The following is a 16051-nucleotide window of genomic DNA, read 5'->3' on the forward strand; positions in this document are numbered from 1 at the left end:
AACCTCTCTGAGCCTTACATCTTCAGGAAAATGGAGATATTGAAAAGGTATATGTATTCAAAGACTCCTTGCAAGCTGCCGAGTGTCACCTGTCATTATAAGAACTCTGGGATACAGGGTGGGGAAGGTATAGTTCAATGGTAGAGTGGATGTTTAGCATGCATGAGGTCCTGGGTTCAACCCCCAGTACCTCTATTTAAATAAATAAGTAAATAAATAATAAACAAATAAATAAACGTAATTACCTCCCCACTAAGAAAAACCCAGAAAAATAATAGAACTCTAGGGATAAAGGACCCGGCCCCTGCTGGGGGGTCTCTGTGGTAACAATCCTCACTGCTCAAAGCAACTTGCACACGGACTCGTGTAATCCTCACACCAGCCTCCGGACGTGAGACTATGACTGTCCTCATTCTGCGGATGAGAATGCTTAGGCTTCAGGAGGTGAAACGAGATGCCCGAGGTCACAGCCGGTCAGTAGTCCAGGCCGCCTGCTGCAGAGCCCACGACCAGCGTCCTGAGCCCACGCTGCCACCCTGGGAAGGGGGGTGCGTTACACGGCCCAGGGCCCCAGGGTGGCAGGTGGGGCAGGATGAATCCCTCCCCAGCAGGCTGTCGGCCACCCCCTTCAGCACCAGCCGTGGAGCTCATCACAGGCTGCGGTGATGCCGACGAGCTCGGTGACGACTCGTCACGTCCACTGCACTCAGCAGTTCACCTTCCAGGGCCTAAAGGCTGACTTCGTTCAGGTGTGTGCAGGGCTACCTCATCTCATCCCCACCCCACGACACAGATGGGGAAACCACGGTGTGGAGAGGGGAGCCCCCTCCCCAGGCCCCCCAGGAAAAGGGAGAGCCAGGACTCGGGCCCAGGCGGTGGGCTCCATGTGGCTGATGCTTGGCTTCTCTGTCTCCTGGGGCCATGATGTGCCCAGGCAAGGTGGCCAGTGGCAGGCATGTGCCAAAAGAGAAGGCCACCCACTGCTTGCTCTGTCACCCCTGTCGGTCAGAGTAGAAAGGAAAGTCCCCCATTGGCTGCAGGGCAGGGTGTGTTCTCAGGGAGGGGCCATGAAGTTCGCGTCCTGCAGGTTCATTTCCTAAGCGTCTGCAGGGGACTCGCCAACACAGGTGCAGATACACGTGCGGGAGCAGGAAGGCTCCTGGCTGTCTGACCACGGCGTGCCCAGGTGGCTGTGAGTGCCAGGCCTCCGGGGCACAGGAACCCTGGGCGGCAGGAGGGGATGTGCCCACCTCACCAGCTTAGCAAGCATAGATTTAATGCAGGCATTGCCCTGTCCTGCAAATCCTGGGATGCTGTGGTGGGCAGAACACTGCTCTGGGCCCGGGGCCAGGGTCCCTCCTTGGCTGCACTAATGCCTGCGGGGTGACCCGGCAATCCATGTGCTCTCTGTCTCTCCTCATCAGTCACAGGGAGGCCACCTCTGCCCCGCCACGTCCCCGCCATGCGCGTGAGAGCACTTTGCAGAGAATAAGGTGGCAAATAAAACAAATGAAAAGACACCCGGTCTCACTTATGATGAGAGATGAAAAGATAAACAAGAAGGAAACCTGGCTCTCACACACCAAGAACAGTGTTGATGAAGCTGAGGAGAAGCAGGCGCGCTGGCGCTGGCAGGACTGGGAATGCGGGCAGCTGTTTGGGAGGGCAATCTGGCAGTCCCTGCCAGTTTAGAACCCGTGCCCCTGACATTCCTCTGCTAGGAATTTCTATGTTTGTATCTGCAAAAGTACATAAAGGTATGTGTACAGAGTTGTTCATTACTTAGGGAAGGTTGCACACAAAATTGAGAGCAACCTCCATGTCCATCATTAGGGGCTGGGTTACACGGGAGATGCGCAAATCTTTCTAAGAACGTGGCCATTCCTTATTTGCTGGCAGAGAAAGAATTTCCAAAGACAGTGAGCCAGAAAAGTAAGAACCAGATGCTGAGTGTGTGTGTGCATGAGTGTGTGTGTGTGTGTGTGTGTGTGCATGAGTGTGTGTGTGTGTGTGAGCGTTAATAAGCATACAGCATTTCTAAAGAAGAATAAGAACTTAATTAAAAGAGGGAGAATGCTTAATTTTATTTGAACCATGGCCCATGGGAGGCGACTGATTTCTATATGACTTCTCAGGTGAAAAACTTACACCCGCCCCGCCAACACACATTGGCACACACTTGTGAGTGGGGTGTGCTGGGGAGCACTCACCTTTCCAACCACTTCCACTGCAGAAAGCGATCAAAATACATGCTGTCCAGGTACTTGTGGAAGGGTTCTCCCCTCAGGTAGTCATGGACAGATCTGGCTCAGAGGGAACAAACACATGAACATTTTACAGTCCTGATCTTGAAGCAGATGGGCAGAACCATATTCAGCAGGTTACAGCCCGGCCTCATCCATTTCCAGTCTTTGGAAATGCAAACACACAGGGGCCTCCAATGGAAGCAGCAGGGGTGGCCAGAGGTCACATCATTCTACAAAGGCTGTTTGAGATTGACTGATCCGGCAAAGATTTAGTGAGCACCTGCCATGGGCATTGCTCTAGGCTCTGGGATACAGCGGGGAGCATGTTGGCGCTGGGATGGGGGACACGGAAGGTAAATAACAACCAAACAAACGACCCCAGGAACATGTTATCACGAATTAGGGGTAAGTGAGGTCCCAGGGTTGGGGGTCAGGGAGATCTCTCCAAAGAAGGAACAGGAGCTGAGATGAAAACAGAGGAATATTTAATTATGTGCAGGGAGGATTGGGACTCTGAGAGGGTAGTGTCTTGAGAAGGGGCAGAGGGGTGCAGGCTCCAGATCTGATCAGAGACCAGTGAGGTTTTCATCCCTGCGGCAGAATTCATTGGCCACCTGCTGCGGGCCAGGCCCTGGAGGGTTCTGAAATTGGCTGTAGGCAGGGATGGACTTCTCCCCTTTAAAGAGTGGACATGCTGACCCATCTAGCCCTGGCATTTGGGACCTGGGGAAGGGACGGGACACACAGAGTGGAGGCATGTCCTGCCAAACCTGAGAACAGGGGCTGGCGTGGGGGCCAGGAGGGCCCCTCCCTCAGGGTCAGGGGGACAGCCCAGGGACCTCACCCACTGTCAGAGGTGACCCTCGGCCACCTCCAAGAGGGCAGCAACCAGGTTTGTTTCTGCTCACAGTGGTCTCTCTTCTGCACCTGTCATAGGGCTGGGCCCCAAGTTGGCCATCCCTGAACGTCCCAGCTATTCTCACCATGCACGGGAGGTGGCGCTAAGCCATGAAAGCAGGACTGGGTTCTTGCTCACAAGGCATCCCCCACACAGCAGAGTGTCAAGCACTCAGCAGGCGCTCAATTAATGTCTATGGTGCAAAGTTGGAACAAGGGTGCACAAAGAGCCCCCAGACTCAAGCCAGCTGCCATCTCGGTGCGTATGGATGTGTGTGCGCGCGCATGGCAGCTCACGAGGAGGGTACAAGTGGGTGCAGGAGCGTGTGTGAGCCTAGTTACGCCTTTGTGGCGTGTGCATGCGGGGTGACGGGGCTTCGTTGGTGCTTGGCTGGCACCGCCCCCATGAACTGGTCTCTCGTCCCATTAGGGTCTCTGTACAGCCCGCAGTGAGGTGGTGGGAGGTGATGGGTGTGGTGGGAGGTGGTGGGGTGTGACCCAGGAGGGATTTTTGCACATTCCTCTGTCTCAACAGCCTGGAAAGGCACTGGCTTTCAACACCATCTGAAGCAGATGCTCTCTCTGGACACGGCACCCTGGCAGCTTGTCTCTTCATAAGTAGACAAGCAGCAGGGTGCCTTGGCTGGAGCCCCCAGGCACTGAAGACATGCCCCAGGTGCCCAGATCTCCAGTGGCGGCGAGAGGCAGCCCCTTTTCAGGTGACTGAGTGGCGGCCTGAGAGGAGGCTGAGGGGCCTGACACCCCGGAGAGGGAAGGACAGTGGGGAGGCCGGGCGGCCGGAGCACTTACTGCACACAGGCAGCGAAGAGTTCTTTGCAGGGCTTCTGAAGGAGCTTCTCCTCTGTCTGGGAGACCAGGTCCTGACCAACTTGGGCGATGAAAACCGGGGACTGGAGGGAGGAAGAGAAGAGGAGGCGTCAGTGACGGAGGGGCAGGCGGCTGGGTGGACGCGGGTGTCCCGCCCGTCCACACCTGGTCCTGGGCCCGGGCACCGTGGTGGGTGGTGCAGGCAGGGGGCCGGGCTGGAAGGTGGTGAACCAGCCTGGACTTAGGATCAGATTTCTGGCTCTGCCACTGACAGCGTGTGTGACCTCATCAGGTCACATGGCTCCTCTGAGCCCTGCTGTCCTCATCTGCAGAACACGGATCACGACATCAGATCCGAGTGAGGTGTGTGAGTGCTCACCGTGTAAGGAGCCCCTCTGGGCGGCCGCAGTCCCTTAGCCACGGCGGCGGGGAGGGGGGCGGATGTGAGATGGACCCCGCCCTGCTGCGAGGTCATGAGTGAAAGGATCTGGATGGTTAAAGGGGCAGCTTGGGGAGGGCACAGCAGCGAGGGGAGGGTTGCGAGGTGGGCAGAACCTCGGCAGATCTGGGTTCCAATCCCACATCTGCAGCTTGGAGCTGGGGGGCCCCGGTTGTGGCACAGCCTCACGGCTGTCAGGAGGATGATCTTGAATCAGTTTCTCCGGGAACGAACCAAAGAAAACTTCAGGTCAAGCGTTCAGCCCAGATCCTGGCACGTGGCAGAAAGTGTACAGTAAATGTCACCACGATCACTTTGTCCTCCTTCCAGTTAAGCAGCCTGGCCTGAGAACTTCAAGTCTGAAGGGACAATTCCAAGAGTGTCTGGTCCTACCCAGGAGCAGCAGTCCCCTCTGGGAAGCCAGAGGAGCCCTCCCACCCATTCCCCTCCCCTTCCACATTCGCCCTCCGCCAGCTGTTTACTCACCAGCTGGGCTTTGAGGTGGGTTTCTAATAAATTACAGGGATAATTGAGAAAATTGCTGGGAGTGGGCTCTGAAAGACGGGATGTAGACACATCTTTTCCCCCCAAAGATGCTGAAATCTGAAAGGCTGGCTTTCTCCAGCTACTGAAACATGACAATGGGTTCTCTGCTAAGACCATTGGGTAGTGTCTGTGGGGGTTCAGTTCTGGGGGTGGAGGGGGCGCCCACAGCAACCTGGCATGGCCCTGGTGAATGAAATCTCCCCACCGTTCTGAATGTCCACATCCCTGAGTTCCTTCCTTCTTTGTTTCTCTTCCAGGCCCGCTCCTGTCCTCTCTGCAGGCTTTCCTCTGCCCTCAGGGCCTCCCTCCCGAGTAGGGCCTGATGAGCCCCTTGACCCTGTGTGGGGGAGCCCTCAGGTGTGTGTTGGGGCAGGGGCAGCTGCTGTACCAGCAAATGCCGCCCGCTCCCCCAAGTGCAGGCAAAGCCCATTACACGACACCGCAGACTCAGAGCATGTCCCCCCAGGTCTGCTGTTGCCAGTCCTGGGTGGCAGCAGCTCCATCCCACCTTCCATCCTACACTGCCCTGGACTGTCCCTCCCTCTCCACACTACAGACTTGAGAAATGAGACAGCAGAAGTGCAACCAGCAGACCGTAGGCTTCTGGAGCAACGGTTGCTCCTTTTGCAGAAAAGATGCTCACTGTTGTGGAAGAGGCCCCAAGCTCCAGTCCGACCTCTGCCTTGGGCCATTTCTTGGGAATCAGAGTGTGTTGATCCTTCCCCTCCAGTTCAGAGAAGTTGATTCCAAAAGAGACCCATGGAGAAGGCTCTCCCCAGCCCACATGCAAGGTCCGACGTGTCACGTAAGAAAAAGGGCCCTCAGACACTTGGAAAGCGCTGGGGTCCCAGTAACCACAGTCCATCCTCTGCGGCTTGAAGGCAGGAAGATTCCACACAGTCTCAGATCTCTTTCCAGGAAGTTAATCCCTCTGGTCCCAGGAGGCCTGTGAGGCAGGCTGGGCAAGGGAGGGGTGTACCCCACAGGCCAGGTGGGCTCTGGACAGGAATGCCACCCTCAATGCACCGCAGGCTCAGGAATGCCAGGGAGCTATGGCTGGCAGTGCCCTGGCCCTTTCCAACAGGGACTGTCCTTCTGGGATGAAGCTGAGGGTCAGGATGGGGAGGAAGGACTGGGGTCATTTTCCTCCACATCAAAGACTTCGTCCTAATTTCTGACCAAACAGAAAAGAGCTCAAGGCCCTGAGATATTTACAGGGCTGAAAGCAGCCAGGAGAAGGGGTGTTGGTGGGGGTCACTGGTAAAATTCCCCTTGGGGCCTGGGACGCCCTCAAGCCAGCTGTGGTTTGAAGAGATGCTTGATTTCTTTGGTCACCAGATGGTCTCAAGTAGCTCTAGCCCGCAGGCCCTAACTTTAACACAACAACATGGATTTAGGCACCAAGGTTCCTTGGAAATGTGTGGTGGGCAGTGTGGATTTGGAGGACTGGAGGAAGGACTGCAGACACGGTGTCTCTGCTGGAGGCCCCGCAATGAATGCTTGGCCTCCTGATGGTCTTCGGCAGCTGAAACCAGCGGGCTGGCCAACTCGATGTGACCAGTCTCCCGGGCCCTGCCAGGAAGTTCACTCTGATGACAGTCAGGATGAGCCTCAGCTGCCCTTAAGGAGGGCCCCATGGCCAACTCCAGGACAGCTTAAAACAGCAAGACATGCCTCGGGGACACAGCCTGAGCACAGGGCTCACTCCCCTCTGGCCTGATGAGAAAGGACTTGGATCCCTGAGGAGCTGTAGGCCTCAAGGCCACCTGTCCTGCCCTGAAGTCCCAAGTGGAGCAAGAGAATGCACTTCCCTCTCCTCTTTGGCTAAGACTCCTCCCCATTTCTTCCCCCTCGAGGTTGGCGGGGGCGAGGCAGGTGGACAGAGGTGGAATTAAAAGCTCGGGGTGCTTTATCCACTCTCTGTGGGTCTGTGCCTCTGGATAAAAGCCCCCTCCACCTCTTCCTATGGAACATGAAACTGACCTTGAATCTGGTACCAGAAGACCTTGGGGCTGCACTTGGATGGGGCCAGGCAGCCAGCAAGCCCAGAGAGGGTGGGCGCAGCATGGGCACACTGGGCTGGACCCCCTCGGCATCCCTCTCAGAGTACTTGCTCCTTTGTACCTCCAACCCCGCTAAGGCCAGACTCTCTCTCCGCTGTCCCCGATGCTTACGCCACAGGTTCTGGGCATCCTGCTGTGTGTTAACCAGAATGTACCTCTCAGGCAGCAAGATGTGAAGGCTGCTTGGGTGTTTTTCTGGGCACCACAGTGCACTGAGAAGAGCCCTTCATGTTGCTTTGGACGTGAGTGGGGCAGGCCAGTGAAATGGATGTAGGGACCCAGTGGGCTTCATAATTTCACACCTCTGAGCCCCTCTCCTCCCTTTTGTCCCCGTCTGCCTGTGAAGTTCTCAGTGCCCTCGTGCTGCCCCACTGCCTGTGACCCTAAACTTCAACGTGCTGCCTAGCCTGGACCATCCTCTGCTCCGTCAACGTGGAAACCTGCAACAGTCGGGCATGGAAGGCACTGATGACCAGTACTGACTCAGTGCACTGGCGGTTGTGGGATTTCCAAAGAAAAGGCAGCTGGGGGTTGGCAGGGGTCATGGGTGGGTCTGGTTGGTTAGAAGAGCTAGGGACTTGTCCTGAAGCTGCATTTGTAGAGCAATGAATTAAGAGGGAGCGTGTGCTGGGTTTGGAGTGATTTGTGGGCTAACAGAAATTGCCTGGGGCATTCCAGGCTAGAGAGGGAGGGACGTCGGTGGGGGCAGGCATGGGCTTGGCCTGGGCTTGCCACCTCCCCTCCCCGTAGGTGCTTAACTGAGCACTCAATCCAGGAAGCCAGTGCTGACTGATCACCCACCACACCCAAGGCTCTGCCTCCCTCAGGGACTTCCAGTGGGAGGGTGGAAGCCCCAACCCCAGCTCCGCCTCTGTGGGCCAGGTCGCTCAGCCTCCGCCAGGCCAGCCCCCAGTCCACAAGGTGGCACTATTGAGCCCCTTGCTGCGGGGCTTTGCTTGCAGACACCCTAAGGAGACCAGCCGCTGGGACTCAAGAGTAGGGAAGCCAGGTGGCACACCTGAAATAATTACCTAGTGATTCATCCCAGACCTGAGGAGGGCGACCTCTGCAATAACAGTCGAGGGGGAAAAAATGAGAGATCGGTTTGGGAGGGAGCCTGGGAGAGGAAAGACAGGAGCTGGACCTTGAAAGAGGGGGGGAGGGGGACCGCGCAGGCAAAGGCCTGGAGGCTGGAGCAGGCCGGGAGCAGGTGGGGGTGCTGCTCAGAGTGAGGAGGGCTCGCCCAGATAATGTTAAATAAGTGGGGACAGCTGACACGATCCTGTCTCGTGAGGCTGGTTCTCACTGACTGCTGTTCATCCTCCCTGAGAGTGGCATCACGGGGACCGCTGGCGTCAGTTGCCCCGGGCACCGCTCCTGCTCCCCTGGGCACTGCTGCCTCCCTCTGCACCATGGTGACCAGCAGGAGGAAGGAACTTCATTTCCCGCATCAGAGAGAAACTCTGCATGTCTGAGGACCATGTTCCCGGAGCATCTCCTGGCTTCCAAGTCCCTTGTGTCCAGATGTCAGAGTAGAGATGGGACCCACTGTATGTGTCTGGTGTCCTTTTAAGCGCCCGGGGATGGAAGCACGGTTGGGACATGAAAGGCTCTCGGAATCACCTCCCACACCTCCTCATAGCTGCCAACACTCCTGAAGTGAGCGCCTCTGCTGTCACCCTCAGAGCCTCCTGGAAACATGCCCTATGATTGTTCAGAGAGTCGAGACCTGAGAAGGAGCATGAGGAGGAAAAGAAGACAGGAGGCTCCCATGGGAAGACCCTCAGAACCAACCGATTCCACCCACTTGTGGCACAGATGGGGAGCAGAGAGAAGAGACGCCAGAGTTTGGGGCATGGATCTAAGCTGCACAGGCTCTGAACCAGGTGTCCTAAGCCAGATCTGGGGGAAGGACATGGCCTTGGCCTCATCGGCCCCACTCCAAACCAGCTTGTCAGATGGGAACAGGCGCCCACAACAGGCACAACCTCAGCCCTGGTATCTCACCCACCCAAGCCCTCCTCTCCATCCCTGCTGCCCTGGTCTGGAGAATTCTCCTCTCTCACCTGAACTAACCAGTAGGCCCCTCACAGCTACCACTTGTTCTTAAGTTGACACGATGGCCCCCTGGGGAGTTTTTCCACACCACACAGCTCTACTGCAAAAGGACCGAGTCCGGTGCCTTCTCGGCCCTGGCCCCAAATGTCCTTCTCAACCTGCTTCCGCAACATGCCGTCCGCTCACTGGTGCTCTGGCCTCACACTGGCTGCGTCCCGGCTGAGCTCCGGCTTTCCAGCTGCTGGGCCTTTGCTATCCCCTTGGAAGGAGCTCCTCCTGCCCTCTCATGGTACGTCCAAATCCTACCTAGTCTTCAGGGCCTGTTTCCAATACAACTGCATCCAAGATGAGCAGGCAGGACCTTCCACCCCATGCGACGTCCCAGGGACAATTGTCATCACCATTGCTTCTTGAGCACCTAATACATATTAAGTCCTAGGAACTTTACATGGGGCTTTTTCAATCCTCTCAAAGTAGGTGTTATTACTATTATCTCCATCTTACAGATGCCGAAATTGGCTCAGAGAAGTTAAGTAACTTGCCTAAGATCACACAGCTAGCATGGGAGCAGGGACAGGATTCAAATCCAGGCAATCCGGTCAGAGTCTTATCCCTAAGCAGTATCAGATCCTCCAAGGATGCCACAGTCTCTCTCGAATAGTGTGAGGAGGATGTGACTTTGGCCTTGAAGAGCAAGCCCTCTGTGGAGGCCTGTGGGGACTGGACAACGAGGTGCAGTGGACTCTGCACATTTTGGCAAGGGCCACTTGCATAGCCCTGTCGTACGCACCACACACACACACCCCCCCGCACACACAGGCTAATGGCCAACATATGCTTCGCTTCAATATATGAAAACATCCCTCCAAGGAGCTCCGCACTCATTAGCAGCAGTTTCATCAGTGAACAAAAGGTCAGCCCAGGAGACTGTCCGCTCTATCTCCAGACGCAAGCACTTAGGGCTTAATGATGTGTATATTTTCATATGTGGGCAGCTGACATTCCCCATGTAAACCATTTGCAATTTCTCAATGTGGACAGACTCGGCTTTCAGGAAAAGCTGAGCAGGAAAGAGGCAAGAGACTCTAGAAGAAAGGGGTTCCAGGGGGTCCCCTTCCTTCCAAACAAGGGGCTACCTGCAGGGTTGCCGGTCCTGCCCATAGGGTGGAGGCAGCTGTTTCCTGGGGGTCCACCCCATTTCTCCTCCAGGACAGGAATGGGGAGGGGCACTCCCACAGCCGTACCCTGGCTGCCCCTTGACACTTCCCAAGGGGATCTGCGTCAGCTGTGGGAAGCTCTGCACCCTGAGCCACCAGGCCTGGCTGTGGGCAGGGGCAGGGGTGGGAACCAGGCCTCCAGTAGGAGCCAGGGCCAGAGGCATTGCGGGCGCTTGGGAGGGGACCAGCTGACAATCACTGGTCCCTTGACTAGTTTTCCCACCAATTCACACTTCTGTTGCTCCCCAGAACGATGCCATACGTGGGGCACAGATATGGACACTGAGCCCTGGGGAGCTCTTTGAGGGGCAGGAATGTTGTTCATTCCTGTCTCATGGGAATCCAGCACAGTGCTTGGTGAGCAGCTGGTACTCTGTGCATGCTCGTAGACAGAATAGTGAGTAAACAGATTCAAACCCAGGCCTGCCTGGCTCCAAAACCTGTAATCTCTCTACTCCGCTTTGCTAAAGTGAACTGGCGATGTTCCAGGCACACAGTAGGTGCTCAACATATTTGTTGAACAAATGTATGTGCACAAGCGCTTTCACAGCAGGGGAAAGGGTGGTGGAGAAAGGGGGAGGGTCTTCCCATCAGAAGTACCTTCGTGAGGTCTTCAGGACAGCTGGGCCGATCAGCGTTCTTTGGGATCTTCTTAGTTACAACAAGTTGGAGTGCCCGTCTCAGGCAGAAGCTGTGGGCTGGAGGCTTGGGGTAGAATCTGGAGCTGCCTTGGGAGAAGCATCCTGGTGCCAGGGGTTCCTCAGCCCATGAACAGCCGTGTCTCTCTCACGGTTTCATTCCATCATTTCCCCCACCCTTCCGATAAATTCCTCCTTTGTTTGGGCAACTGGGAATTAAGTACCTGCCACTTGCCGCCAAGAATCCAGACGAATTCGCCATCTGTAAAATCAGGAGTTGGGCCAGGGAGGGAGGAGGACCCTCCACAGGCTTCCCCGCCCCTTGCTTTCCTCTCCCTGAACTCAAGTTGGCTGATTCCGAGTTCTGTAAACTAACTCAGCCCAGCCCGCCTGACCCTGGGGGCAGGAACTGGGTGAAGAAAGCAGGATGGGCAAGAGGAGGGCAACGGGGGGCTCATTCCAACCCCAAATCCTGACTGGAAATTAAGCCTGCTTGTTCAGTCACAGCCAGCAGACAAAGGAGAGCGTTTACTGAACGGCAGCCTTGGACAGCGCTTCCTCACTCCGGGGTTGATTTAAGGTCTGGCTGACAGGAAGGAAAAGCACCACTCTTCCACCTTTTTAATCAAAACCTTCAGTGCCATGTGGAAAAGCCACAACCACGCAGTTTGGGTCCATCTGGAGTGGCTCCTCTTCCAGGCAGCAGGCACAATCCACGAGCCCCAGACAAGGACAGAACCAAAAGGAAAAGCGGGGTTTTGTTATCTTGGTCATTGGGGAAAAGTGAATCACTCCAGCCAAGCGCTCGTGAGCAAAGGGCGGTGAGGCCATGGCTCCTTCTACTCTGGGCCTGATGGCTACATCCTGTGGCTCTTGGCCAAAACACCAAGTCCTCTCTGAGGGTCCACGTGGCCAGCATGGGACCATGTGCCCTGAGCACCATGCCAGATGCAGCCCCACTGGGCAGAGACCCATGCTGGACAGGCAGCTGGTGGCAAGAGGTCCTTGGGGGTAGAAGCTGGGAAAATGACAATTCTCATGGTGCCTCTCAAGTTCTGGGGGAAGGGGTGCCCACCTTTCCCATCAGGGCCTCCAGTCAGAAGCATTTCACCCTGAAGCAGAGGAAGCCCAAGTTTTGGGGCCCTTTACTTGCAGTCTCGGGAGCTACAGAGTGTTCTAGGTGGGAGAGGAAGCACTCACACATAAGCACCTCTGGTAGATGGAGAACTCAGATGAACAGGACCGAATCTCCAAGGCTCCAGGGATGGGTTGTGATTTCTTTTCATTCTCAGGAAGCAGTCACTCTTGTACCTCATGTTCTGTTCTTTCCCATGTTATTTAAGCTGCAGCCCACACAGAACCTGGATCTCCCCTTGTCTCTGACAGACGGCACTCAGTCTGGAAGGGGCCTTCTCCAGAGGGACTCCCAGCACTCCACCTCCTGCCTGACTGCCACCAAGCCCCCAGGAAGATGGCCTGAGCTGCACCTTTATCTCTCTGCAATGAACAGCAAAGACCCTGAGTCCAAGGGGCTCACCAGGCTCTCTGGGGCTTCCCGTGGTTGGAGAAGGCGAGGAAGGCCAACTCCCTGACACCGTGCTGGGAAGCAGCCCGGCAACCTGTGTACGGCCCCCAGTTCCATACGACACAGACCCACACAACCACCCCGGCAATCTCCTTAGGCGTTTGGGCAACCATCTCTTACACCAATTTGGGGGCAACCCTGGGGATAGCTGGTTACTCCGTCAGGCCAGGATGGCATGGCAGGGGATGGGAGTGGTCTTTGCAAGCCAAGCTAGAGATGGTGCTATTGCTGAGACCAGTCAGAAAGCAAGGAGCCCTCTGCTTCTTAGCTGGGGTCCAAGCTGATGCAGCCCATCAGCTCCAGCAGGCTCCTTGAGTGTCCGTTCTGTGCCAGGTGTTGAGCTCCACCTCAAGGACCTCATAAACTGATTCACTTGGCCAACGGCAGGAGTTCGAGACAGGTGGGGACTGAGGGTGGACGAGTGCAGTGCAGCCTCTCAGCCCCTAGGAGGGAAAGTTCAAAGAGGTGGCCTCATGGCTGAGGTCAGGTCTGATCAAGGCACAAAGGATGAAGGAGGTCTGGCCAGGCAATGAGGAGCACTCTTCCTCCCTTCCTCTCCTGGTATCTGTACCAGGGGAAGTATTCTGAGAAGACCAGGGCTTGAAAAGCATCATTTTTTCCCTGTGGCTAAATTGACGCTTTTCTGGGTAAATTTAAGATGGTGGGACTGCCTCTGAGGACTCTAAACAGACAGCAGGCTTATGAAGACCACCAGCTGGGAGAGGGGCCTTGTGGCCAGGAAGTGCTCTGGGCAAGCCTGCCACTGCAGCAGGATTCAGCCCCTTCCAACAGTGCCCCTGCTGACCTGGCCACCCCAGGTCACAAAGTGCCACATTCCCTGGGTCGGCAAAGTGAAGAAACACAGCCCTTGAGAAACAGCCACAAACCTCCAAGAAGGGAAAAGCAGATTGGGACTTAAAAGGTCTTGTCCCTTATTTCCTTTGCTGTTCAAGTGGCTTCGCAGAAATCAGGATGAAGGATTTTTAGGGGTCAGGAAGTGAGAGAGGACATTTTTAAACACAGGCAGAATTTAGCCAGAGGCCCTGAGAGCTGGGCAACTCTAATGAGAAAGAAAGGAACATACACAAGTGGCCCTGACCCAGACCTTGACTTTTTACGTCAAAAGCGAAAAAGGGTAATTAACAAAACGAAACGTGCCTGGATGTGGAGTGAGAGGCCAGCCGGGCTCTGTCAATTCGATAATCCCCGGTCAAGACCTGTGGGCCCAGAGTGTGAGATGGGAGATGACTCGCCGTTTACACAGGCTGAGATCTGCTCTCAGGATCCAGAGAAGTGGGATTTTTTCCTGGTGAGTGGTTTGAATCTGGCCAGCTCTGCTCTGGGTCAGGGCCAAGTGAAGGTAACTCACAAGTAGAGCTCCAGTCCAAAGGGGCTGGGGTGCAGGACGCTCACACCCGGGAACATCTCACTCCTTGTGTGTGAGAGGCGAGGGCAAGGAAAGCCAACTTTCCATCTTCCAGAACACCCTCCCTCCAGACCGGCTTCAGTTTGCAACTGTGTTAGAAATATCTTGGCCCTGAAAGCTTTTTCTCCAGTGAAGATTTCATTCCATGTGGCTCGGGAGTAAAGGAAGGGCAGAAATTTCCTAAGATCGAGGGAATTCAATTGAAATTCCCCACACGATGTCATTTCTCTGCCCAAGGCCCATGGACAGGGAGGGCCTGTCAGGCCACATGGAGAGCAGCGTCACTGCCCATCCAGGGCAATGCTGGGGGCAGGGCAGATTGTCCTCAGGAAGCCTGTGGCTGATTTCTGTGTCTCCAGCCACTCTAAAAAGAGGAATTCTGGGCAGGAAATACGATACACCACAAAGGATTAAGGGTCCAAGGCAAAGCAGGCTCCAGTGGTATCAAGGGAACATCCAACTTTCTGACCTGGAAGGTCACAAGAAAGGAAGAGGGACCAGGCAGGCATGCTCTGGCCTGCTGGGAGGAGCCCCGGCTGGCACACCAGCCGCAAGGAGTCAAGAGGAACCCAAAGGCATCAGGCTGCAGGCAAAGAGGATGTGTTTTGCAGGTAAGGTTGGGGGAGAGAAATAAATGTGTCTACCTGAAGGACAATCACACACCCATTAAAAATGCTGTGCGGGAAGACTGTGACATGAGAAAATGTTAACACCGTGTAAAGTGGAAGGAGGTGCCCAGATTCAGGGCCAGCAGCTGCAGCTGGACAGGGCTTGGGAGGGACCAGCCAGGGTGCACAGCCTACAGCCCACCTGCCCTCCCAGACTCGCTCGTTTGTGCAGCAGCTGGGAAGCTGATGCAGGAGGAGTTTTGTCTTTGGTCAACTTTTGAGACGACAACACAGCAGAAGAGAAAGATCACAGTTACAGAGTCAGACAGACTGGGGTTATATCTCACCATCACCCTTTTTTGTTGTCCTTTCTCTTTGTTTTATTGTGGTAAAAACAGACCACGAACAGGAAAACTGCCATTTTAACCATTTGCCAGTGGACAGCTCAGCAGCATTAATTGCATTCATAATCTCAACTATCACATCTTTTTCCAAAATTTTTTCATCATCCCAAATAGAAACTCTATACCCATTAAGCAATAACTCCCCATCACTCCCTCCCACGGGGCCCTGGTAAGCTCTAATTTACTTTCTGTAGTGATGAATTTGCCTGCTCTAGACATTTCATGTAAGAATCACACAGTATGTGGCTTCTTATGCCTGGCTTCTTTCGCTTAGCATAAACTTCTCAAGCTGTAGCATGTATCAGAACGTCATTTTTATTTATGGCTGAATAATATTTCATTGTGTGGATATGCCACAATTTTATTCATCCATTGAGGGACACTTGGGTTGTTCCCCCTTTTTGGCTATTGTGAATAATGCTGCTGTGGATATTTGTATCCAAGTAACTGTGTCAGTCCCTGCTTTCAGTTCTCCCAGCTTTCCCTCTTACCCAAGATAAAACGGGACAATTGTGTCTACTACACAGGACTGTCATGGAGACACAAGGAGAGAAAGGTGTAAAGCACACAGCACGCTGAAACAGTGTCGCTGGCCCCGCCTCCCCCAGTAACACTCACCCTTAATAAAGGAGTATCAGAGGGTCAGCAAGTCAATGGTGCCCCTGGCAAGGACCTCTCCGTTTAAAAAGCATGGATACTTGAATGGCCGCACCAGTGGCCTCCTCTGCTTCGTTCGCACACTACAAACGTTTCAGCATTTAGACAACTGGCCCCAAGAATAAGAGCCTCAGAGGAGTTCAATCTCAGCTCGAGGCCGACCACGGTGGGAGGAGGAAAACAAAGTTAGGAAGCAACGCTTTACAGGCCTTTGCTCTCCACTTCTAGCACAGGGTTGAGGGAAGCCCGGTGCGGAATGTTCCAGTCTCCTCTTCCAGACGTATGACCCTCAGGGGTCCAGCCCCTCCTTGGGCCTCTGTTCCCTCATCTAGGAAATGAGGAGTTTGGCTTAGCCCAGTAGTTTAATTTAATTTTTTTTTTAGAAGAGAAGGGGAATTCTTAGAATATGCATTTTAGAAGCATTTTAAGATGTTTTGGA

The 16051-nt window shown here is 54.8% G+C and overlaps 1 protein-coding gene across 5 annotated transcripts in view; it reads right to left on the reverse strand.

Annotated features, from left to right (window-relative positions):
* GRK5 (G protein-coupled receptor kinase 5) overlaps positions 1-16051 on the reverse strand; it is a 203128-nt gene that overhangs the window by 24191 nt on the left and 162886 nt on the right. For 3 of the 5 annotated variants that reach the window (XM_032490790.1, XM_032490788.1, XM_032490789.1), the window contains 2 exons: positions 3954-4054; positions 2211-2303 (listed from right to left, as the gene is read on the reverse strand). In XM_032490790.1, the coding sequence (XP_032346681.1) occupies positions 2211-2303; positions 3954-4054 (194 nt within the window). Of the gene's footprint in view, positions 1-2210; positions 2304-3953; positions 4055-10894; positions 11010-16051 lie in introns of those variants that run through there. The other 2 variants (XM_032490792.1, XM_032490791.1) reach the window with 2 other exon arrangements.

Source organism: Camelus ferus, chromosome 11 (genome assembly GCF_009834535.1).
Source record: "Camelus ferus isolate YT-003-E chromosome 11, BCGSAC_Cfer_1.0, whole genome shotgun sequence".
Classification (NCBI taxonomy): domain Eukaryota; kingdom Metazoa; phylum Chordata; class Mammalia; order Artiodactyla; family Camelidae; genus Camelus; species Camelus ferus.